The 27208-nt window shown below is 35.9% G+C and overlaps 1 protein-coding gene across 2 annotated transcripts in view; it reads right to left on the bottom strand.

Moving 5' to 3' along the window:
* The window catches only part of USP25 (ubiquitin specific peptidase 25), a 143550-nt gene that overhangs the window by 108508 nt on the left and 7834 nt on the right, over window positions 1–27208 (bottom strand). For both annotated transcript variants that reach the window (XM_081234059.1, XM_081234060.1), the window contains exons 2-4: window positions 14985–15062; window positions 11455–11599; window positions 73–196 (exon numbers count right to left, since the gene is read on the bottom strand). In XM_081234059.1, coding sequence (XP_081090185.1) covers window positions 73–196; window positions 11455–11599; window positions 14985–15062 — 347 coding nt within the window. The remainder of the gene's footprint in view (window positions 1–72; window positions 197–11454; window positions 11600–14984; window positions 15063–27208) is intronic.

The following is a 27208-nucleotide window of genomic DNA, read 5'->3' on the forward strand; positions in this document are numbered from 1 at the left end:
TCAAATTAAAGTCAATTATTATTTCTATTATAAATAGTATTTATATCTACTTTATACAAATTATATTTTTACCTGCTAATGGCTTGCTCCTCATCAGTTATTCCAGTCTCCCTGAATGCCCTGTTTGATTCCGCCAAACTCAAGGCAATTGCTCTCTGAAGATCATCTTTATCATCTCCAGTGAGATCAATCACATCTGAAAAGCAAAACTATCTTTCTCAAAATTAAAAGTCAAACAAAATGAAAGGTAATTCTTATAATGGAGATTTTATACCCAATATACCCTTTCCAATCAAAGTCAGCACCAACTTAATTCTGTATAAGAGCCTCTCTGAAGAGAATGCACACACTTTTTAAATTGGTTATACTTTGAAATTTAATGTTCTTCTCTATAAAATATACCTAAAGCAATTAAGAGTATAAATATTTTTCATTACAGAGGAATCTCAATATTTACTATGAAGTCTCTGATTAAAAGCTAATCAGCAGAAAGACTGCTAAAAACAGGTTCTTTAACAACAAAAATTGAAGCCAACATAATTAAACATTTACATTTATGCTTTCTGAAGTTAACCCAAATACACACACATTACAGTCGGCTATACTACCTAGACATTTATCAAAGTATAATAATTAAATGAGCTCTCAAAAACTATGTTTCAGAAACTAATTGACCATATATATCTATATTTATATACACTTTTAAAGTCTGGATGAATGTATGAAGCTGTTAACAGTGGTTAATTTTGATGAGGAGGGTTATGGGGAGAAGGAAGTATAAGGATCTTTCACTTTCTATTTTCTGTTCTATGCATTCCTTTTAATTAAAAAAAAAGTTTTCATTTCACAAAAGAGAAAAATATGCAAGTAAATGACAGGTTTTCTTTTGTTAGAATAAAATAAAGTAGTCTAGATGCTGTAAGTGTTCTTCTTCCAAAGAATAAAGTCTACAACTATTACCACATTCAAAAAAACTGATTTTTAATCCAATTTCCCAATATACATCGATTTATTTCCTTACCTCAAAAGATGTCAAGAATACTCCTATTATCATTTAAACAATGGTAGACCATAACATGTTGCTAAGTAGGATATTACAAAATAATGGGATGAGAAAGAGAAAGAAGTATAGCTGTTAGTTACTACCTTACCTTTGCATAGTTGGGATTATGCTGTTTGGTATTCTGGACAAGTTTTATAATCATTTTGTTTATTTGTATTCGAGACATGTTAAAATTAATTTTTTTCTTTGTAATCTTAGAATATTATAAGAGGGAAACAAACAAGGGTTGGGGATGGGAGATAAAGTGTCTGCATTTTACCATCTGGCTACAGGGTTATATATAACTACTAGAAAAAAAATATTTTGCATTTAATAAAAAATAAAGTATATTGATAGTTTCAAAAGTCTACTTCTATTGTTATATACACTTTTTTCTCCAAACAGCAGCTTATGAGAATATTAAAAATATTAAAAACAGTTGGCCACAGAAGATTTTTTTAATATTCTTAGAGAGTATAACAAAACCTCACAAAAATGTAGTAAGTAGGGTCCAAAAAATTCAGTTAAGTAAAATGTGGAACAGAGTTATAGAGCAAGTGAAATGATGGAGCATGCATACGTACGTCAGCAGGCCAAAGGTTTCCTAATTCTGGTTTACAAATTCCAAGTCCACCAATCCACAGCTGTAGATGGATATCACCTGGGTGTAGTCATTCAGTCCAGCTGAAATACTGATAAAGAAGCTAGGACTGGAGAGGCATGAAGTGGCCTCATAAAAATGAGAACTATCATGGTCATTAAATAATGACTAGAACTTGGGTGAGTAAAGAGAGAATAATGGAAGTAAAGAAAATAACTTGAAAATCACAGAGAAGCAGAAAAACAGGTTTTGGGGACACGATCAATTAGCCCTCAGACTCCAATCTCTCATCCTCCTTGTGTGCCCTCTACAACTACAGAAGCTGAAAAGATTAAAACAAACAAACCTATTTTCCTGATTCACCTGCAGTTATGGTTCTGGATAAAATTTAGGTTACACCAATTGGATGCATTAGCATGAGATTTGGAAGGCAGACTTGAGGGGGGAAGCCTCTATCCTGCTGCTTTTGGCTGTTTTTCTCCAGCATGACTGAACAGATGTGGGCTGTTCCACAGTAGCAATCCAGTATCCAATTTACAGCTTCAGGTATGTCAAGAGATAGAATAGAAGTGGTAACCAGACTCTGCACTCCAATGCCCAGGCACAGCTCAGTGGCAGTTACCTAATCCTGGCTGCTTGTTCCCTGGGCAGCAGCTACAGAGCTATGTACGTTCTTGAACCCTGTAGTCCCAAAGGCAGTCTCCTGATTCACTATCTTCCTGACTGTGGCAGAATGTCTTCCCTGGCTGGCCAGTCCTGCAAGAATCTAGGAGTCATTTCAGAAAGCTGAGCTAGAGATCCTTCCTCCATTGCTTCCACTGATTTTCTTAAGAACCTAGTTCCCATATTAAATTTCTTCTTTGGAACTATCTAGAGTGTTTACTGTTTCATGACTGACAAGTAAACCAAACTGGCTAGAGCAGAACTCACCTAGAAATGGCAACAAGTTATACTTAGAACTTTTCAGAATTTAGCAATCGTAACTCAAGCAACACAAAAGCAAAACACTAGGCAAGATGCTTTTAACCCTATTTCATAAATGAGATAATGAAGTTGCAAGAAATGAAGTGTAATAGTATAAGAATAAAGAATGGTACACAGGCTTCAAATTTGAGTCTGCAAATTATTAAGTCCAGTGGTCTTTCCTCCATACTAGCAGTATCCAAGTGTAGTCCATGGATCCTTGGGATCCCCAATGACCCTATGAAGGAAGGGGTTCCTTACGTAAAAAAGATTCTCATAATAATACTAAGATGTTATTTGCCTTTCCTACTGGGGTCACATTTGCAGTGATTATGCAAAACAACAGTGCATAAAACCACAGCATCTTAGCACAAATCAAGGCAGTAGCATCAAGCTAATTACATTACTACTATTCACACCCATTATTCAAAAAAAAAAAGCCAGTCTCTCTTAAATCCTTGATAAAATGAGGAAACTAATTAAATCTCAAACATTGTTTTACATGTTCTTTTAATTCTATGTGACAAAATAGAAAGTATGCATAGCACTTCTGCTGTATATCCAAAGTATGCTGTTGGTAAAGAAAAACACTAGTACACTGCTTGAGTTGAAAGCTGAACTGATTTTTTTTCATAGAGCACTATTTTTACTTGAGAGAACAACTGACAAACTACAAACTACGATTATTCAGACGTCAGTATTTGGCAGACATTTTCTGAAAAATAAAGTGAGCCTGTCACTTGAAGAACAAATGAAGAGTATTTGTTGCCAATGATTAGCATGGAATTTTCAAGCAAAAATTGAAACTTCAGAAAACTTGTTTCTACCACTATGAGCTTGACATCTTCCCAATACTTAAAGGCTTTTCTGGTGAAATCAAGTGATATTAACAATTTCTATTTGTTTTATAATGTAGACTTTCTTCCAACATTTGGAAGGAAACCTTTTCCAAATTACCAATGCACTGTGTTATTAAATCATGCATGGATAAACAATCCATTCAAAGAGCAAGATAAGACACTAGGAGCATCTTTTGTTCTAATATTTGGTCTCTGACCCAGTTCCTGACATAGAGCTCCTATATCACTTGGCATTTCCTAGCTTGATAGGAACATATTTTGCTGTAAGGAGGTGACTCTGGTGGATTCCTAAATAGCTTCAGGATGGGCCACTGGTCATCAGAAAGACTAAGCCATGATGAGAAGCTTGGAACTTTGAGCCCTACCTCCCATCCTCCAGGGAGACATAAGGACTGGAAATTAAGTTAATAATCGATCAGGCCTACCTGATGAAACCTCCATAAAAATCCCTACAGTACAAGGTTTGGGGAACTTCAAGGTTGGTGAACATATCTACATGTTAGGAGGGTGGTGCACCCCAACTCCACATAACAGAAACTCCTGGCTTGGGACCCTTCCAGACCTTGCTCTATATACCTCTCCATCTGGCTGTACATACTTTATCATAGCCTTTATTATATAATAAACCAGTAAAAGTAAGTGTTTCCCTGAGTTATGAGCCATTATAGCAAATTATCAAACTTGAGGGGGTCTTGAGAACCCCCAATTTGTTGTAGCCAAGTCAGACAGAATGTGGGTAACCTGGGGACCCACTACTTATGATTGGTGTCTAAGGTAGGGGCAATCTTATGGGACTGAGCATTTAGCCTGTGGGGTCTGATGCTAACTCCAGGTAGATGGTATCAGAATTGTAGAACCCTCAGCTGGTGTTGGAGAATTGGTCGTGTGTGGGGGAAAAAAACTCACATACCTGGTGTCAGAAGTATGATAAGTATGAGCAGAGGAAGAAACAAGCAATTATAGTCTTTAATGCTAGAAAGGTTAGCTGACCACAGACTATCAGTTCTTAACTGAAAAGCTGGGACTTGGTCCTTTAAGTGATGGAGAAGGTTTATTTATTATTTGTAGTTTCACTATAATTACAATAATTTTCTCCATGATGTCCCCATTACTTCATAAAGCTTCTTCTTTCCATAGGTCATTTTAGAACAATACAGAAATCTTGAATTATTATAATCTTCTCACATACCAAATACATATGATTTTAAGAACAGATATTAAGAAAATAAAACTTTATTTTAATAGAATGGGTAATCCTAAATTTATTTTTCTGGAGTTTAATGAATTTCTGTAAAATATGTAATAAACTATCAATTTCACAATGAAAAATAGCCCTCTATGATTTTCTTATGTGTTTATTCAAAAAGGAACAGAGAATAAGCTTAGCAGTAAACAATTTCTAATTGGCAAAAGTCAACTATAAAAACTTAGCCTTTGTAAAAATTCCATCCAAGTACCAAAGTACTATGAATATTTTTCTGTCAATGCCAAGGGAGGACCTTGGTAAAACACCAAACTTTGTTTGAACCAAGCCTCCCTCCAGTATTAGTATTAGCATTAGTGTGAAGAGAATTCAAGGGCACAAGTGTGTTAGTGTCAGCTGAATAACACTGTAGAAAATCACGTTACAAAAGCCTACGAACAGTAATCTACAACATTTCAAGATTGACCAAAATAAAACATTTTTTCCTGTAAAGTCAGAAATATATATACCAAAACATAACATCCACCCTAATAAATCTTCCACTCTCCAAAAACTTACACACCAACTACCAAACATTTCTCTGCTAACTCCAAAACACAGAAAGTCATCAACTTAACAATAAATTAGACTTCAAATGTATGAATTGTTTATCACTCATTTTTTCTCATGAAAATGGTATATAAAATGACATGAGGCTTCCAAGTTAGTTCACAAGAGCCAATTTAGCCCATAATCTAACTGAATATATGCAAAGATTTTTATTTTAGAACAAAAAAGTTCTTTCATTATTTTCCTTACCTACATAAGGCTAAACCTAGGGGAAACATTTTTTTTATTTTTAATAAGCCAAGCTTATATTTACCAAATACATATCAAAGATACACCAGCAAAGATTTCTAGGCAGGGGAGTGATATGAGTAGAAATAACTGTTTTGGGAGTTAGAGGAGTTAAAAGTGCTGAACAAGAGTTTGAGAAGAGTTGTAAGAAGAGTAGGTACCAGAGCAGAAAAAATCTCTGGCCCACCAAAAGGACAGGGATACCCTTAAGAGAAAAAAGCAAATATGAAGAAAGAGATGGTCAACGGATTGGAAATGAGAAAAAGACCATTCTCACTCTCACTCTGCTTCAACCACGGTTGTTGTCCTCACCATTCACCTCCTGAGCCAAAAACATACTCCTACCTCAAGACACCAGCCTGGAACACACCTCCCTAAGACATCCTTGAGGTTCACCCCTTCACTTCCTCAGCTATCTGTATAAATGAAACATTTCCCAACCAACCTTCCATCTAAAATAGCATACCCCATGTCTGAACTACAACCTCATCCCTGCCAGCCTCTGTCCCTCTACCCTGCTCTATTGTTCTTCATGAACTTACTATTATCTGACAATAGTTATTTATTGTTTACTGTCTTTCCCCCTATGTAAACGGAGACACTTTTTGATTTTTTAATAGCCTAAAAGAGTACCTGACACATATTAGGCAATCAATAAATATTTGTTAAGCAAATAAAGGTTAATATCTAGACTATGGAATAGAAATAAAAATTAATGAGTCATCTCCACAGTGGCACTAGTTAGAATACTTGAGAGTATATACTTTATCCAAAATTTTTTCTAGTAAAAGGAAAAATAGCATAATAAAGTATCATGTTAAAAGAATACTTAAAATCAAGAAGACATAAGCAATGTAAACTGTGTTGCTCATCCCACTCTCCCATTCTCCCCTGCCGTCAGTCAGTTCTCGTAAGATGTTCCTACTTTTCCAATCTTCTCATTGCTAAACTCAGATTCTCCAAAACAGTGACATACAATAGAACTTCCTGTGATGATGGAAATGTACTATTATCCGTACTGTCCAATAAGGTAGCCACTAGTCACATGTGACTACTATTGACCATTTTAAATGTATCTATGGCAATGGAAAAAACTGAGTTTCAGTATTACTTAATTTTATGTTTAAATTTAAGTCTCCACATGTAACTATTGGCAACTGTATTGAACAGCTCAGCTCTAAATGGTCTTGCTCTGTTTTTAATAATAGCTGCTAAATTTATAATGGCAGCATTACTAAGTAAGGAAAGTAATAATAAAGGAGCCATTCTTGATTTTTGTCATCTGTTTTACTGTGTTTTCCAACTTGGAAAAAATTAAAAGTTAACATTCTATATTGTCAACAAAAAGTGCAAAGGCCCATGGCTATCATTCTGTCCTAAAGTTAAAAGAAAATTCATAAAGTTATACAAGTAATTCTACAGTGTATGTCTAATATAGAATATAAGTCTAATTGCATCCAATCAGTTACAAGTAATTTTCATACCATTGTAGAAGCTCATTTTTAAGCTCAACATTGACTTTTGGTCAATCATCAAAATAGTTTTATGCATTAGAAATCTCTACAGAAAGAGATTTAACTTCCATTTCACTAATTTCTTTTTTCTATCTGCAGATGCTTGTTTAACAAATTTGGTGAATGGGAAAAATATCAGTGTTCAATTAATAAAATCCTAAACTGCTTAACATAAGTGATTTGCCCTCAGCAGGGGTGAGAACACTAGACTGGGATCTATTTATCATTTGTGCTTTAAATCACTTTTAGGCTAGCCAAGCAATATAACCAAGATTAGAGTTCTAGGACAGAACTTCAACATTTTTCTCACTTTCTATGCAATCCTCACCAAATAATTCAAGTTCTTTCGGAGGATTAAAAAAAAAAAATAATACAGTGTGTCTTAAAAAAAAAAAATACAGTGATTCTAAATTTGTGAAGAGTCTACCACTTAACACTCACTCCAGTGTGTTATACTAATTTCTCTAAAACTTAAGCCAATATGCGGCATTATTTTCTGTGTTAAAATTACCTACCCAAATCCCTCTTATCTTTTGATCCATACTTTGATTGCTCAATTGTAGCACATCTCGTTCTGGCGCGTATATACCGTTTTTTTCCTGTTTTAAAAAAGTTCAAAAGAATTTAATGATCATGAAAGAAAGAATATTACTATTTGATTTCAAATTGGGCAAAAGCCTTATATGGTCATGTCTATGACAGAGTTTGCCATGACACAAAGACTTCACGCAATCTCTTCTCTGATTACTAAATACATCTATGATATCTCTATATCTTGCATTGTTTCCTAGTTCCCTTTGCATTTTTAACTGCAAAACTCCTAACACAGTAATTTTATTTCTCATTTAAGCGAGAGGTATAGGAGGCACTCATTTGACAATTCACAATATCCAATCTAGACAGGAGATGTAAGTAATTTAAAAAGGTGCCTCAAATTTTTGCTAACAGTACTACAAAATGGTTTGGGTCTTTCCCCAGAATTCAACAGAGTATTATATTACAGTATGGAATGTTACTAAAGCAATACTTCTTAATTCCTTATTATGCAGAGTACAAGCTTTCCTTGAAGTGCTTCCTTTTTCTCTCAAAAATGAAAGGTAAAAATACACCGAGAAGGCCAACAATTGAAAATGTAATTACTCCTTCAATATTAAAGTTCACAAATATGTGTTCTCCTAATCAAGTGACATAATTTGCTTTCTATTCTGATATACTTGGGTATATGAAAATTTCCCAGCAACCCCAAAAGTGACTTCTATGGGATATTAGTTTGAAAGCTAAATTTTTCTAGTCATCAAAAAAACATGTATTTTAGATCTTCTAAAAGAGACCTTCAGTTATAAGCTATATTCTAGCTTATAACAATAAAGAACCATTATATATTTAGCATTAGAGACTTTTATCTCAAAATATAGATGTTTTGTCAGCACTAAAACCAACAGATGACACACTTAAAGGTAGCAAGGTTTTGTTTATGCTTTAGCCTGGTTGTAACAGACTTTATACTTAAAAAAAAAAAAAAAAAAAAGAAGAAGAAGAAATTGAAAAAATAAAAACCCTTACCATATTTGCAAGAATTAAGTTCGACTATGGTCAACTTTCAAGTAACAATGCATTTCACATAAAATTGAGAATATGCTCAAAAAGGGTTTTATATCTAGAACAATCCCTTGAAAACTTCCTCACACTCTGATCACTCCAATACTCCACACTCCTTCAGCACTTACAGAGTTTTCCCCAAGAGGCCTGCGTTTGAATATATTCATTTGTAATTATTTTCTATCCTTCCCACGTTTTACCACCCCATCCAAGAATTAAAAATACACAGAGATTTCATTTCTACTCAGCAATTACAGCATAGTAATTTAAAGAATCTGCTGAATGCATGACATCTACTTACTTTCTCAGTTTTAAACCTTGTAACACTTGGTATTATACAAGTGTCATAACACTTGTAGTATTATTATGACACTACTAAATTTAAATGCTGAACAAAGACTACTTCCTAAAGGCAGTTGTACTTCTTAGAACTTTATGAAAGATGGTACAAATTTGTTAAATAGAAAAGAACTATTGTCACCTCATCAGCTATATTTTTCTCAGTTTAATACTAATACTATTATAATACAATCACCCCACTATATTTCTACAAGTTTTTTTCTCAATAATCTCAAACCAACTTTATGAATAATGCACTATCCAAATTATTCAATTATTAAATATGAATTAGCATCCTGGTTAGAAAGACAGCTCATTTTATCAATAAAGAAACCACAACAATGAGCAATTTGCTCAATAAGATAATCAGTAAGATGAAACCAGAAACTCCATCTCTCTACCATTCCCTTCAAGTGGAATATGAAAGTACTTAGTGCATATTTGCCGAGAGCTACACATACACACACACACACACAAAACTTTTTTCAATTTTCAACAAATGGGACACACGTTTTCTGAAATCAGGTTGCTTCCTCCCTAAGAGCACCTATTCAAATCTCTCTTTTTGTCCATAACATTTTCACTATTCCTTGTCAAAAGTCTTGAACAGGTGTTAACATGTGACTTAAACAATATTTTCTAATTTTCACACAGCAAATAAGACATAATCTTTAATGACAGTCTTATAATCCTAATTCTCCCCTGCAAATCTATATATGCTGTCCCACGTCTCAAAGTCTACCATCTACATTGAGTTCACAGCTATCATTCTAAAATCTTTCCATCCTTTCAACTAGAACACTGAACCATGTTTTACTCGGTTTTGTCTCCTTCATTTTAACCAGCTGTCTTCAGTCAGAATCTTTCTTTTTTTCCTTTTTCTACCTACTTTCATTTTCCTCCCAAGTCTCAGAACCTTGAAAGATATGTTATTCTCACATACTAATTCCTCCTCTATTTATACCACTTCTCTTTTTTCCAACTTCTTATAACAAGCTTCTCAACCCTGTCCAAGAGAACTTTCATTGGTTTCAAAACAGCTTTTTTACACATATTAACAAAACAACTCAACACTTTTTGAGAAACAATAACATCCTATTATAATGGTGGGACTACCAATGGTCTCTTGCCCTTTTAAGTTTAGTTTGGTAAGCAAGAAAGGCACAGCAAATAATTTCAAAATAGCACAGTAACCTTTAAGACAGAAGTATGCTCTGGGTGTCAGAAAAGCCCTTGGATCAATCTAGAGGCTAGAGGAAACATTCTAGAGCCAGCAGCTCTTAAGCTAAGTCTTATAACATCAGAAGAAATTAGGCTAGGGATAAAGGCTGGAGGAGAGTCCAGACAGAAGGAACAACAAGTGTAAAGACAGGAGAAATTAAATAGCACTGGGTGAATGAGAAATTCCAATCTATTCTGTATTATCACAGTGTAAAGTGAGAGGAGGAAAACAGTAGAAAATGAAGGTAGAGATGTAGATAGGGGCCAAACCACACTTTGTCTTGAACCTGGACACAGCAATTGAGTCTGTCTTACATACATAAAACTTCTCCCATCACCTATTACATGTGTGAGATAGGAGTATCCTAGCTTTGGCTGACATAAGACCATTTTTGGAGCAAAAACACTAAGATTACCTTGAAATTTTGAAATTAAAATATTTTATCAATGAACATTAAACAGCATTTAATGTCAATCAATAGCTATAAACATCTATGTGAATGGGATCTTCCTGCTTGTTTCCTAACTTTGACCAAGTCTATAAAACAAAATCAAAAATTCTCTTCAAGTACAAGTTAGTAATCAAACTTCTCAAATCCAGAATGCATAGAAATACCCACATTTTATATAATGCAGTTATTACACCATAATGAGACAGAGATAAATGAACATATTTTCCAAAACTCAACTATATAAGCATAAATTATTCATATTATAAAGAAAAATTAGAGTCCCGTGTAAAATTTTCCATATGTATGTATATGTATATGTGTATTTATTTATTTTGTTATGTTGTAGTAAGCCTTTTTCCAAGATCTTTATTCTGGAGAGGGGTTGGAGTTAAGGGAAGGAAAATTCTGTTAAACAGCAAATCTATCAGTAATTAGAAACAACACTTTATCTTCAAAAATAATACTAAGATCTCTACCAACACTTAACATCAATAAAACAAATGACTGTGCCCCATTTAAAATTCCAGAAACTTTTGTTTCTTTAATGAGTAAGACCTCTAAATGTTCCATATTTCAAAACAATGAATACAGTATGAAATGTTTTATAAAAGTATATACAACTTAAATATAATCTTTTACTCCTAAACTGAAAACAAATACAGCAGCTAATAAAAACGTATGTGCCTTTCAACTACACCAAAAAGAACCAAAGCTGAAGTAGTTCCTTTTTTGTTCTTCACCTCTGTTTAAACAAAACACAGCTCCAAGAAAAAATTTTCATTACATTCTAATTAAAATATTAAGAAAGAGCAGTAAACTTACTCGTATCTGCTTGGCTTCCCACACTGATGTATCTATCATTGCCAGGTAGCGCTGTTTGGTAGTAAGTTGTCTCCTCCTGCTGAGGGGTCTTGGCATTCTTCGCAGTAAGGAAAGCCACCGCTAGTTCCAAGTTTCCGTTACTATCCTTCAAATATCAAGAACGGAACATCAAATATTTTGGAATAACTCTATACATTCTCATATGATTATGTAATTTTCTCCATAACAACTAATAGTAAAAATCACTTTCAGATTTAAAATTATTCTATATGATTCTTAATTTTACAGTATAAATTCACTGTAAACAAAGTAGACTATATAAATAGTAATTCCTTTTTCTATTAATTAAAACTACTAATATAATGTAAAAATCAAGTCTATAACTAATTATCCAATCATAAGTTACACTCCTAAACAAATGAACAAACTAAAAAATGTTTTCTGGAACTGGCCACATAGAAGGGTGAAAAATAAATATTTAAAATAGTACTTCAGCAAACAAGGACAACAAAAGATATTCCCTTTAGTATGTATGCTGAATGCCTACCTAGAGGCAAACTAACAAGCAAATATCAAAGACTCATAAGAAGAAAACAGCAAAATGGTCTGAAGCTTGATAGAGAGACACACAGAACTCCTAGAAATACTCAACACTATCAAGATGAAAATCCTACCCAAATTAAATATATAAATTGTATGTAGTTCTCATCAGAAGTATACCTGGACACTTTGTTATAAAGCAGAAACTAACACATCATTGTAAAGCAATTATACTCCAATAAAGATGTTAAAAAAAAAGAAAAGAAAAAGTATACCTGGACAAAATTATTCTAAAGTTAATTTAGAAGAAAACAGATGCTAAAATACTAAGAATTTTTGAAATAGCAAAAATGAGACTTGCCCACTTATCTCTATATTCTCTCCACAGTTAACAATAAGTATAACACTAGCTCTATGACAGTTAACTGAAACCACATTATGAAATCCAGATATTAGTAATGAAGTTATCTTTGTAACAGAAGGCCATAACCCATAATACTACGTAGGCCTTTAGAAGTTTAGCATACACACGAAGCATAATAGGAAGCCAGTGGAAGGTTTTCGACAGAAATGGCATGGTATGACTTACATTTTAAAAGGATTACTCTGGCTGTATGCTGGGAATAGACTATAGGAGAGAATGGGTACAAGCAGAGAGTCCAACATTATTTGCTATCATATTAAATGTGGGGAGGGATAAAAGGAGAAAGAACAGGATGATACCAAGATTTGAGGCCTGAGCAACTGGAAGAATGAAGTCCCCAACCCATCCTAACTCCAATTCTAGCAGCCTTTGAGGAGAGAAAAAAGCTAGAGTGCAGTCTGAAAAGCACCGCTGTTTTAAACTTTGTTATCTGTCACAACTGTTATAAGATTCTTAAATGAATCATCCAAAATATGGGTTTAGCATAGTCTATAGTTAGATAAGTAAACTAGTCATAAAATAATTGTAATAACAATGGCTAACATTTATTGAACACTGACTATGTGCCAAGAAATGTGCTAAGGGCTTTCCATATACTATCTCATACAATAATAATAAACTGAATGCAGCAGGGATCTACACTCACTTTGGCGGTATAAATAAATTCTCAAAATAAAATACAGTAAAAGTGCTAAAATCAATCAATGACATTGTGGCTCCCAAAAGTAGATTCCTTGTCAATACACTGCTGAGAGAGTCAACTCGCTATTAAACATCTTACAAATTTATGTTGAGCAACAATTAAGGTTTAAGTACACTGTTTTCCTCCCCAGATACTGGTAACTGAAACAAAAGTTTTAAAAAAAAAACATGGGGCTTCCCTGGTGGCGCAGTGGTTGAGAGTCCGCCTGCCGATGCAGGGGACACGGGTTCGTGCCCTGGTCCAGGAAGATCCCACATGCCGCGGAGCAGCTGGGCCCGTGAGCCATGGCCACTGAGCCTGCGCATCCGGAGCCTGTGCTCCGCAACGGGAGAAGCCACAACAGTGAGAGGCCCGCGTACCGCAAAAAAAAAAAAAAAAAAAAAACCATGGTCACACAACCTACCTCAAAGGAAATGTGGACAATAATTTAATTATTTATGTTTACTTAATTTAGCATATACTACGTGTTTCCCAAGTTAAAAAAAATAAATAAATAAGTGAATTCCCCAAATTTGCCCTGACAAAGTAATAGGTGCAGTCCCACACTCAGTGATAACAGAACGGGAAAAGCAATTTCTGAAAATAGACATGAAATGATTTAATCATATTTATCAGAATAAAGAAGGGACTGGCAATCATCTAAATGTCATAATCATAAAAATTGAGGCACAATACTTTTGCTTCCTCTCCAAATACTTAACAGTGGCTTCATAACCATGCATTAAAATGCTCCTAACAGTACTGTTTCATCGTTTTCCTGATCGGGGGAAAAAAGCTGAAGCAAAGCTTCCAGTAAAAGGAGAAATTATGTGTGGCACTGGGATCAGGCTGCTTGGTTTCTATTCCAAGCTCCTCCACATACTAACTATGTGATCTTCAGCAAGTCACTTTAACTTCTCTGTTTCCTTATCTTTTAAAAAGGGGATAAAAATAATACCTACGTCATAGTTATTAGGAGGATGAGTTAGCCCAAAAAGTACTTAGAATAGCATTGTAAGTGCTTAATAAGTGCTAGCTATTATCACAATTATGATGATTATGATTACAATCATCCAAAAGATAAATTATTTCTAGAAACAAATTAAGAACTTTTGGCACAAAATCAAAAATGATATAATTAATGTTGTCTCTCAGAGCAACTTGCAAAGGACTGAAGCTATGTGTATGCCTATAGTAGCAAAAATGCTGTACTGCTGTTAGCCTTTGGCAGCAATCTATAAATAAACTTAAAATGCAGTTTTAGTTCTTGAACATCTTTCATTCAGTTGCTCTCTTTCAATGTGCATATCCATGTGATTTGACTCATCTGGGTGCCACTGTGAGGAAATGAGCATACTTCGTAAAATATAACAAAAATCATGCCCTTCATTTAGTGCATAATAGAACAGTTTGATGTTGAATATTCTTAAGGTGCAATTAATTGAATGTTAGCCAATTTACATTTCTCCTTCTTGGAAGAAAAAAATGTAACTTCTGATACTCTTAATTTTCTCCCACCTCCTCTTCCTCCTCCTCCTCTACCCCACCCTACCCCCCACCCCCAATTAAACTCTAAAATCATGTCTCTTGAGTAAAACCAGCCATTAGCACTTGGATTCACTTCCCTCCTTTTTGCATGAAAAGTGTTTTTCACATGGAGAAGTCTTCTTTCACTCCAAGGTATCTTGGAACATTAGGCTGCTAAAAGCTAACATGCTTGAAGTTGCAGTTTGTTATGTTAAGTAAGGTTCTTGCTTTATAAAAGTTCTTTCCTATATCTCTACTACTACCCATGGTATAATTTAAAAACTCAAGTTTCAAATATGGTAGGCAGTGGAGATGAGGGTGAACTAGAAACTGTATGTTGCGAAACAGAGGCCATACCTTCAAGGCTTGCTGTAGTATCTGGGCATCATTAATCCCAGTAATTTCTCTCAGCTGGTTCAAAAACGTCTGCTGGTGCTAGAGGAAGGGAAAAACCAAAAGTGTTATCTATGAAATCTGAAAATATACAAGGACAAGAAAATAAATGACCTTTGGGAAAAAAACAGAAAACACAAAATAAACTAGAGTGAAAAACAAAAAAACAATAGAACTTGACAAAGACTGAATAAATTTCATTCTTTTAGGAAGAATGAACCATACTGTGGTAGCCCTTATTCCATTCTCACGTTTCTAAAAGCCCATTCTTCACTGCCTAATTTATGCCTCCCAACAAGAAAAGGAGTGATCTGCCTGATGGCTAAACTTAAGAAGAACTAAGGAAAACAGGTATTCATTGGGCTATTTTAACTAGGGGAGGAGAGACCACAGAATGAAATCCAGGCAGCCTTATTAATCGCTCCCTCTCCCTGAAGTCAACCAGCATTGAGGCACCTAGGATGTTTGGAAAAAACATGCCTTTGGCAGGCCAAGCACCAGGTGGATATATTACACCAGGGGGATTCTACCCTATTCAAGGAAAAAAAGGATCATCTCATTTTCCTATCTGTCATAAAAGATCCGAAGTAAAACTGATCACTTGCCCCCATTTGCTTTAAATCTGTTTATACTCTATTGATCTATATAATCGACTATACTCTACTGGAGAAAAAAAGAGGTAGGATAAGATTCTACTACCAAAACCCTTCCCTAAACTTCCCTAAACTTCCCTAATTAAGAGCCATGCTCCTCCCTACATCTCTGCATTTCTTTTTTTCTTTTTCTTTTCTTTTTTTTGCGGTACGCGGGCCTCTCACTGTTGTGGCCTCTCCCGTTGTGGAGCACAGGCTCCGGACGCGCAGGCTCAGCGGCCATGGCTCACAGGCCCAGCTGCTCCGCGGCATGTGGGATCTTCCCGGACCGGGGCACGAACCCGTGTCCCCTGCGTTGGCAGGCGGACTCTCAACCACTGCGCCACCAGGGAAGCCCCATCTCTGCATTTCTTAAAACAAGTTCCCCAAAACTGTAAGATGGCACCATGAAATAAAGAAAGCTCAATGGATATGACATGGAAAACAAGTCACCACTAGAATAAAAGGATCTGCTGAAATCTTCTCTCTTCCCACTAAACATTCGTATGTGACATTCACTAAATGTCACTCAATGTTTCCTCCTCCAGCATCCTGTCCAAGTTCTAGGTAGGATAAAGGGCAAAGGACAAAGGGTGTCTGCTAAATGACTCTGCGTTCTTTAATAAGCCCTATCTAGTAACTTCCACTTAAAGCCTCACTGAGCAGAACAAAGTCACATCATGTGGCCACTCATACTTGCAAAGGAGGTTGGGAAATGTATTTTTCAGCTAGGCAAAAAGCTTTTCTGCAAATCTGTTGCTAAGGAAAAAGAAAAGCATGTACTGAACAGGCATTGGCAGTATCTGCCATGCCATCAATGAATTTTAATTTCCATAAACATCTTATTAAAAGCTGAGATAACTGAGACTAAAAATAAATTACGTAATAAAGTATATAAACAAAGGTCATATAAAATGCCAAAAAGAATCAAAATAGTTGAATAAAAGAACTGAACTGCCAAATTCACAGTGCTGAAATATGAGAAAAATAAAATTCTCTTTAGACCTGTCAACTATTCTACTTTCATTTTAAAAATTACTAATAGCTAGCAACGGAACCACGACTAACTTACACAATACCTAACATTACAAATTAAAGATATATACAAATTTTATGGAAATTCTCCTTATCTAATTCAATGTCTTATTTTAGTGAACATAAAATATTTCAAAGATTTTACAAGCTTGTTTGTAATCACCCCTAATAGCACTCCAAACTCCATTCTTTTCACAGAATATAATTTTCCTCAACTGCAATTATTCAATCGTGTATCAGGGAAAGACTATTGAATACACCAAAGAAATCAGTCATGTGTACAAATGATGCTCGCTATTATTTATAATGCTGGAAAAATGGAAACAATGCAAATGTCCTTCCACTAAAGAAGAGGTTCTAAACTGTAATGTGCAAAAGAATGCCTTGATAAATTTGTCAATAAAGAAGATTCCCAGGCGCCACACCCAGAAATTATGATTCCAGGGGCATCTGGATCTGCTAGGGGATCTGTTAGGGGATCTGCAATTTTAGGAAGCATCTCAAATGATTTTGATATAAATGAACCTAGAAGCACAGTTTGATTTAAGCAAACAACTGTATATTTTTAAATAGCAAATATATAATCTATACAGCAGTTAATCTTTACAAAATCATATTAAGCTAAAGTGGTAAAATACAAAATTTTGTGTGTATATGTTAATAAGTACAAGGTAAGATGTAAAAAGAGTGTAAAACCCAGAAAAGCTTACAGAGCCTGCATTGCCTTAGACTCCCAATTCTTCTCCCATCTCTGTACCCACACCCTTTGCCACTTCTCACTTCCTCCCACTAGAAACATGATATATTTCCTTGTTGTACTGATGATGGGCTTGGCCATGTGACAAGCTTTCATCAATGGCATATTAGCAAACAGTATGCAAGCAGACATGAAATGTGCTTGCATGGTTGGACTTGCCCTCTTGAACTTCTGCAACTTCCTCAAGAAGAACATAAGCTGGGTAGCCCACTTGTTGCCCCAGAAGAATGGGGCATGTGAGAAGAGCCACCCCAACCAACCAATCTGAACACGATGACAATATTTTGGTATGCCACTAACTTTTGGTGTGGTCTATTACACTGATAGTTGACTGCTAGAGAGTCCTATAAGAATACTAAGTATTTTATGAAGAGAAGCAACGTCTAAAACTTTTTTAAATTAATTAATTTATCTATCTATCTATCTATCTATCTATCTATCTATCTATCTTTGGCTGCGTTGGGTCCTCGTTGCTGCGCGCGGGCTTTCTCTAGTTGCAGCGAGTGGGGGCTCCTCATTGCGGTGGCTTCTCTTGTTGCAGAGCACGGGCTACAGGCACATGGGCTTCAGTAGTTGTAGCACAAGGGCTCAGCAGCTGTGGCTCACGTGCTCTAGAGAGCAGGCTCAGTAGTTGTGGCGCACAGGCTTAGTCGCTCTGTGGCATGTGGGATCTTCCCGGACAAGGGCTCGAACCCGTGTCCCCTGCATTGGCAGGCAGATTCTTAACCACTGCACCACCAGGGAAGTCCTAAGACTTTGTTTTTACTTAGTATTTTGTTCATCTTGCACAATAATGTCAGCTAAATATCCAAAATGAAATAATTCAGGTGCATGGTTCTTCATCTCATGAATTTTGACTGAAAAATGAAACAATAAAGAGAAAAGGATGAGGGTGGGGAAGAAGGCAGAGTGGGAAGGAGAAAAAGTAAACGTATTTTCTTAACTAGGTTAGCAAGAAACGGGACCGAGATCTAAAGAGGTGAGCTATGAGAAAAATTCTAAGTTTATGGAAGAGAAGCCACCTCATTTGTCAAGTTTTCCCCTTTGTTATTGGCATCTTCCAGCTGTGCTTGTCCTGTCTTTGAAAATTTGCATCTTCATTTCCTACAATTTTATATTTTTTTGCTATTATTTCTGTTGTGATTAAGACCCTGGTCTTCTTTCAAGGTTTGCACCTTCTTATTTACCAAACTTCTGGTCTGATACACCCTGATCCTCAACTAAAAATGTCCTGCATATGGTTGGTTCTCTCCTCCTTGACTAGCGATTTTGGATCCAAGGTGGATCTAACCCACTATCATTTCTAGAATTCCTTTTCTGAGTTCTGAGGTCTTCCTTGTATGGATTTCCTATCTACTACAGTATAAGGAGGTGGGTGCAACCTGTTCACACTGCTGGACCAAGAAGAGCAAGACACAATGTTCAAAGAGATTCAATGGCTTGCAAACACCACAAAAATCAATAAGCAAACAAACCAAGACTATCTACAGGCCTTCAGATGCCTTCCTCGATGTAATTTTTACTGAGTGATGACATCCTTAAGTGCCTCTTACGTGCAAAATCCAGTACTATGCACTTCAGGGAGAAGAAGGCATCAGTAATTTCAATATAAAGTAAGGGTCAGAGCGTTTCACAGAAATTCCTTCTCCCCGCCCCCCACCATTCATCCTACGTAATGCTGGGTCTGTTTTAAATCTGTTTAAGTAAGACTACAGCATATTTAACAGTGGTGTAACTTCTTGAGAATGCAAAAAAGGATCACTGGCTTAAGCCAAAAAAAGAAGACACGCATTTATTATGCTCTTGCTGTATGCCAGACTGTTTTAAGCGCTTCCAGTGTATAATCTCATTTAATACATGTGCACGTGCACGAACATAAACCCTCTAGAAAGTTACTCTCATTTTATAACTAATAGAATATTTAAGAGACTAATAAGTACAGAGACAGAAATGACTGACTAATTTTTCAACTTCCACAGCCCATGTCTCTTCTACATTTTCTCTATGGTATCTGATTTTGCAGATTAAAGATTCAGTGAAAAATGAAAACTCAGCCCAAAAATCCATTACTATGCTGACATAAAGTACTTAGATAGTGGTACAAGAAAACTGGAGCGCTGATGACCACAAGGCAGGAAAGCTTTCTGTGTTAAGGGGTGAGTGACTCTTAAGTCAGTTCTTGGTTCCTTTGACTGAATTTCTAAATATAAATAAAACTTGGTTTAGTGCAAAAGAAAGAAAGACAAAGGTTTCCATCTTCAGGGGAAAAAACGGTAACTCTTAGAATAACCTCTAAAAAAACCTCAAAATCTCTAAGAAAAGAAGAAAAAAACCCAATTTGATAGAAAATCCCAATGTATTCATAAAATTCAGAATCACACGCCCTAAACTTCAGAATCAGCATTGCTAGGCACCAAATGGTAAACATTTCAAAGTTACCTATCAATGAAAGGATTAACTATACGACTGCCTTTAAGGTACATAACCATACATATATCTATTTTTACAAATACCTGCTGCATCTACCTAATTAACACTGAACTGCCTTACTTCATGTTATCTCTTACCATAACAAAAAGTTCCCAAACTTCATTGACAGATAATTTCAAGTACATAATATATCCTTCAAGTACGTCTTTGTAAGACCCAAACCTGCCTCTAACCAGATATATAAGAAAAAAAAACCACTTCATTTCATTAGTCTTGTTTTTTATTTTTATCCGTAATTTTAAGGAGGACAACATGATGACCTTTCATTTCCCTTCATATATAATAATTTACGACCTCTCTGAGGAACTTTCCTACAGTACAACCCTTCTCATGGCTTAAAGGGCCCTTTGCATGCCCCAGCTATCTCTAGCTTCACCCTGCACTACTCTCCCCTTCTTCCTCTTCCCTCTTTCATTAGGGTCTACAAAATACTATTCAGCTTCCTAATTCAAAGGTCTAACCTTTCTGTTAAGGCTAGAGGTTCCCCTGACACTTAACACAGCTTGTAATAACATACTATGTTAATCACCGGACTCTAAATCGAAGAGAGCACAAGGCTGTCTATTTCACTCATCACTGTGTTCCTGGTAACTAACTAGTACTGTGTCTGGCACACGGTAGGAACCCAATAAATATTGACTGAATAAATGAATATAGCAGAGTTTGCAGAGGTGAACTAGAGTAAGTCAGATCACAGGGCTTGAACTCATCCACAGGAAGGAGGTAAAAACTAATTATTGGAGATGGGAACGAGAAGCATGCGTAAATCACGCCACTTAGCAAATGTTCTACACTTTCCTACATTGCACCTAGAGGTTCACAGAACACTTTATAACCTAGTTCTGGTCCTGTCAATCCTGCCTGAAGGGGAGTGTATAGTACAATATTGTTCAAATTCCCAACTGCAAATAATTTACGTATTAATCTCAAGAATAGTTGGGGTATCCTGTATTTTCTACTGCCAGAGAGTTAAGGTTTATCTTAATCTTGCTGGGTTAACAGCACTTTATTTTTTATTTATTAAAATAAATCAATCACATACCTCTATGGATGTATAAATCTAAAAGTATGCTTTTTTATTCTTCACTATTTACATTAAGCCTTAGAAATGCTAGAAATTCTGAATTTAAAGTCTTTTACCACCTTTTTATAGAATCCAGAGCTACAATCTTAAGCATTATGTAAATCCCCCCGAAAAATAAGAAGAAAGTGAGGAAGTGAGATACTTTGTTAGCCCTCAATAAATGTTTGTTTCCATCCTTCCTCACCTAAGAGTTCATACCCTTACCTTCCACTCCAGCCCTTCAACCAATCTAACATCTGCATGATGTCCACGCCCCTAATAGAATCTTCCATCCCTATTAACTGGCAGATATAAGACATGTATCAGAAGTAGAAACTCTAAACACAATTTTCCCCAAATATACTGTTACACAGCGCTACAAGCTAAGTTCACACAAAGTTAAATACATATCTTGGCCAAATAAGAACCTAATACCATGAAACATGGTTTCTATGGCAATATGCATTTAGAGTTCCAAAAACCCAACTTGCAAAATCTTTTGGAACTGTATTTTTTTTTTTTGGAACTGTATTTTTAAATCAGAATGCCTATATTATGGAATATGTGGGTAAACAAAACTTCTGTGAATCAAATCATATCCTTGAACTGCAACGTTTTCAGTTTAAATAAAGTATATATTTAACTTGTTTTTGATGCTAATGATCTGGCTGATTCCTAATATACCTCTCTAAGATATATAAAATCTTTGCGTCCAATTAAATCTTTATGTGTCTCTTGGTTTCTGTACTTAAATTTTCATAATTAACTTTCAGTCCAAAAATAAAATCCTTTATACTAATAAAAAAAATAAGCATGCTCTACGTAGAACTTTCAGACTACAATACTGCATAATTCCTAGCAGCTACATGTGTCACAAACAATTCCTTAAAGCAAATACAGTATTTGGTCACACTAATTACATTCATAATACATCCTACTGACTATTAGGAACTCCATTCTTCTAGATATAATGTTAGGTTTAATAAAGCTTTCTTTCCCGGACCCATAAAAGAGCCATTTGCAGAAGCCTTCAGCCTCCAGCACCTCAGCAAACTTGTCTTCCATCCAGCGGGCTTCAATCCCAACCTCTCCAATAAGAACTGAATCTCAGTCTTGGGGCTTGGTAAGACCTCTCCCAAATGTATTCCTTCCTTTATTCTTTAGAGTTCTCTTTGCACTTTAGTAGCCAATCATCTATTACTAGTCAATACTTCTTTGTATTAAACTTTCCCTGTTCAAATTACTGTGTAGTTTCTGTGTCCTAACTGGACTCTTACTCATACAACTTCCTTAAAAGCAATTTTTGTATTCTAATAATATGTTAATGATGCAATTCTGTACTTTTAAGAGAATAAGTCTCAAAAACAATAGGAAGAAGAAAATTAACCATATATGGTAAGTGCTACCCAAGAACCACTGCTTACTGAGCACTTATTAAAAGTGTATAAGGCACCAGAGATTTCATTATGTGGGCATGATCAATTAAATCATTGGCCATTGGTGACTGAGCTCAATCTGGAGTCCCTCTCCCCTCCTTGAACTGGGGAGTGGACTGAAAGTTCTAACTCCGTTAATCATAGTGGTTGGTTTTTCTGAGGCACAGCCTGCATCCTGAAACTATCTAGTCCCCCAACCAGGAGTTATCTCATTAGCATACAAAAGACAGTAAATTTCTGTGGCAGAAACCAGGGGAAAAGACTAAATATTTACTCTTTATTTTACCACACCTAGCCTCCTACAGCTACTTGTAGATAACAGAAGGCACCAAATTGTTTTGTTTCTTTGTCCTTGCTCATGGACTTCTCCTTGTTTAGAATGCTACCTTCAATTTCCCCATACATCTTCAACATTACCTCCTCTATGAGGCCTTTCCTGTTCTTAAATCCTCTCCTTGGTGCTACCAATATATCCTGTATATACTTCACTTAACTTCTAACATAATGTATGCATTTCTGGCTCCCACCCACCAAACTATAAGCTTTTCTATAGTGTATTATTTATTTCTCTATCTGCTTAAGACAAAGAATAAATGAACGGATGGACATGATAATGAGAGTCGACTGGGTATCTAAGCAGAAGTGTACAACAGGAATTGAAAATCTGAAACAAGAGTTTATGTGAGGGTGAAAATTTTATCTTGAAAATACAAACTTGGTAGTAATGAACATATATGACTGAGAAACTACATAATCTCTCAAAGCTTGCAAAGAAGAAAGCAGAAAATCAAAGACTAAACCTTGAAAAACTCCTACAGTTAAGTAGACACACAGTATATGGTATTAACAGCCAAATTTTACCATGCTGTACTGCCTAAATGTAAATAGTTTAAATATATGTACTGAAAGTACACAGCAAAAGCTGACAAGCTTACAAAAATCTTGCCCATAGCTAGGCCTACTTGCTACTATCTTCTTACCCATCAATTCTCAACTTCTTTGTGTTTATAGTACTTGTTCAAATATTTTTGGCAGCATACTTGAAAAGGTTTAAAACTTTCACCACAACAAAATTCAACAACTCCTAAAGGAAGTGGTAATAATTACAATACAATTATTATTCCAGTACAACAATACTGTCACATGGTATCTGCAAAAGGAGTTATCACACTGCACAGTAGTATCTCACCCTCTTGATTATCCAGGCACTAAGACATGCTCACAGGCAAAATATTGACAAGTTCCAATACATAATATTTATATGGCACTAACTTAAAAGTAAGCTATAATTGTTACCTCTTATTCACAGCAAGTGTATTCCACTCTACACTAAATCACAAAACCTGTTCAGTTCAACATTCTGCTTAAGAGATACTAGAATAATTACAATACATTTACTAAGTTATAGCAAAAACAAAAAAGTTTTAAACTATGATCATACTTGGTGGCACATCTCTGAAGATTTGACAACAAAAAGGCTGAGAACACTACTCTTAAGACAAAGGCTATCAAATAAGTACCAGGGTCACAGATGGCATGTGGATGACAGCAGCAATAAAATCTACTCCGAATGTTTAATAAAGATATTTTACAAGAATATCCTGATATACATATATTACTTTCCTTGGCTGAAGCTGCAACTGCCAAGTTAGCTTCTATAAAACACTACCATCTGTCAAATTAAGCTAACCTTGTTATTCTGGTTTTTAAATTTTGGTTACATCTGAGTTAACAGTTGGTTTTTGGTTTCAGTGCATAAAAGCTACACAATAGAACATAATAAATGTATGTCTATTTTATATTTATGCAAACTTCAGTAAAACTACAATAAAAATACTTTAGTTCAAGAAAGAGTTCCAGAAACCTCCTTTCCTGTCTTCCTTTAAAACAGTCCTAACTCAAGGATAAAAAAATACTGCCATCAAGTGGAGTATTAATGGGAAGGAGAAACTTTTCACTAAAGCTGCTGGTTCTCCAGATGAGAAAAATCAACTCGGACACCTTCTTAGACATGCAAAATTCAAATCCAATTGGAATAAGACTTAAATACCAAAAGCAAAACAAGAAAAAGATTATATGGCAATAAAAGAGAATATCCTTATGAAACAGGTATGAAAGATCAAAATAAAGGAAACTAATTACATATAAGACTAAATCAAAATGGACTCCTATTCATGAAAGAACAACATAAAGGGAGTAAAAAGACATAGTGATAAACGGAAAAAGATATTTGCAGAATATGTAAGTTGGAAAAAAAAAGTAGTATACAAACTATAAAGAACTGCTTCAAATCAAAAAAGGTGAAACAATCTCCCCGCCAAGAAAAAAAAAAACAGAAACAAATGTGAATTTCGCAGGGAAAAAAAAACCTCAATGGCCCATAAACATATAAAAAGATAACCAATTAGGTTATCAACACCAGAATGGTTAAGTTCTTGTGTAACCATAACTATAAATAACCACCACATATGCTCATATGCTTCCTTCTCTATCCCACCAAAGCTTCACATGCTCAGATACACTGGGCGCTCTCCCTCTGATGCCACAAGCAAAAAAGGAAATATCATCAGTTCTATTAGTTCTGCAGGCTTATTACCCACTTAAAGTCCCGGCCCCACTGGGGAAGAAGCCCGGAAGTCAGTTCTGAGAATATGTATGGTACAACTAGAACAGGCACAAAGAGTGTCCATGACCCCAGGAGGCCTGTGCAGAGAGCTCCTTCTTCCCTCCAAAAGCTGGAATTTTAGACCTGAGGCAGTGGACTACTGCTAATTTCCTTTCAACCCACTTCCTTGGCCCTGTTCTGACCCAAAGCCTTTCTCTAAGGCCTCATGGGAAGACTTTAGGAGCTCTCTTTCTGACACACCAAGACTAGCTCAGAGGCCTCAGTGGAGGATACAGCAAGCCCCACACCTCCAGCCCAAGTTTGTTTCTGTAGTTCCATTTCAAAGAAATGAGACGTTTGATTTTGCATGTATTCTGGCTCAAATTATGATGCATAAACTTTTGTATATGCAAGTGTATGGTTGGTTCTCACATTAGTGCAAGCACAGCACCAGTTCCTGGCCACTAATGGTTCTTCATTCCTGGTCCCTCTCTCTACACTCCTCCCCCACATCTTTCCTCTTCACCAAGGACCTAGCTCTCAGCTCTGCAGCCAATCCTGTCCTCAAAGTTAGTGCCACTCACCCCAAAAGAGCCACTTCCAGGCTGAACAACACCAACAGAAACCCAACAAATAATAGTTTCTAGTTCAAAACAAGCTATTCTTCTGTCTTATTCTCACATGGACCAAAAACCGTAAGAAAAGTCTTTCTCTGCTCAATTGTTTACCTGTCCACAGTTCATCCCACCCCATCACTGGTCCCCGAAGTTCTTTCCAAACTTCCAAGGTAACTACAATGTGAAAGTATTTTTGTACCCTGTGGGGAAAAATACACATCATAAAGATTATTCTTGTGTGTGCTATTAATTATTAAAGAGATCAATGTTAGTCTGAGGCATGAAGAAGAAAAGGCTTTTCATTCCTCAGTAGTGAGCATTCTTTATGAGGTATTACTTTAAAAAATATAAAATGAAGGAAAAATTGTGCAATTTCATTTTGTTTTGTAAGCATATCAGTACATGCTCCTAAGTGTTTTACCTCTAGAAACATCTTTAACTTTTTTGCCATTTTCAGACTTGGAAAAATAAGTAGCTTTTGTTATTGCTGATCCTATGAGAATGTAAAACTGAGTAATATATGAGAAACAATACTTAAAAGTCATCCAAAAATAGCCAATAAGCACATGAAAAGATGTCCAAAACCATTAGTCATTAGGGAAATACATATTGACACCACACTGAGGTACCACTACATACTCATTAAAATGGCTAAAATATAAAAATTGACAATACCAAGTGTTAACAAAGATATAGACCAACTGGAACTCTCATACATTGCTGATGGGAATGTACAATGGTACAACCACTTTGAATAACCATTTAGCCATATCTTACAACAATTCCACTCCTATGTATTTGTCCAAGAGAAATACTTTAGAAGTACATCAGGTAACAAAGTAACGAACTGTCCTTTAAAAACAGCAATAAAGAAGGACGTGAGGCAGTTAAAAGAGATACCATAAAACATTACTAAAACTGGGTGGAGAAATCATGGGGAAAATAAGGGAGGAGGATTCAAATGAAGTCATCGATAAGTTTTTCCACAGACAAAAGGCAGGCTGGGACTTCCTTGGTGGTACAGTGGTTAAGAACCTGCCTGCCAATGCATGGGACACGGGTTCAAGCCCTGGTCCAGGAAGGTCCCACATGCCGCAGAGCAACTAAGCCCGTGCACCACAACTACTGAGCCTGTGCTCTAGAGCCCACGAGCCACAACTATTGAGCCCACATGCCGCAACTACTGAAGCCCACACGCTTAGAGCCTGTGCTCCACAACAGGAGAAGCCACTCCAATGAGAAGCCACGCACCACAACGAAGAGTAGCCCTGCTCGCCACAACTAGAGAAAGCCCGCACAGCAACAAAGAGCAGCCAATAAATAAATAAATTAATTAATTTTTTACAAAGGCAGGCTAAGGACGTGGCGGGGGGTGGGGGGCGGCAAGGACCACAGGGTCCTGATGACAAGATCAGGGTGTAGCAAGAAAACTCTGGATAGCTGTTTATAAAGGCCTCCTAGGGTGACATTAGCTTAGAAATTATTACATTTAAGGGTGTGATCTTATACTATCAGTGTCCCAGAGTAGATTGGCATGTTTTAGTCCACAAAAG

The sequence above is a fragment of the Mesoplodon bidens genome (genome assembly GCF_964165515.1).
Source record: "Mesoplodon bidens genome assembly, chromosome: 5".
Lineage (NCBI taxonomy): Eukaryota > Metazoa > Chordata > Mammalia > Artiodactyla > Ziphiidae > Mesoplodon > Mesoplodon bidens.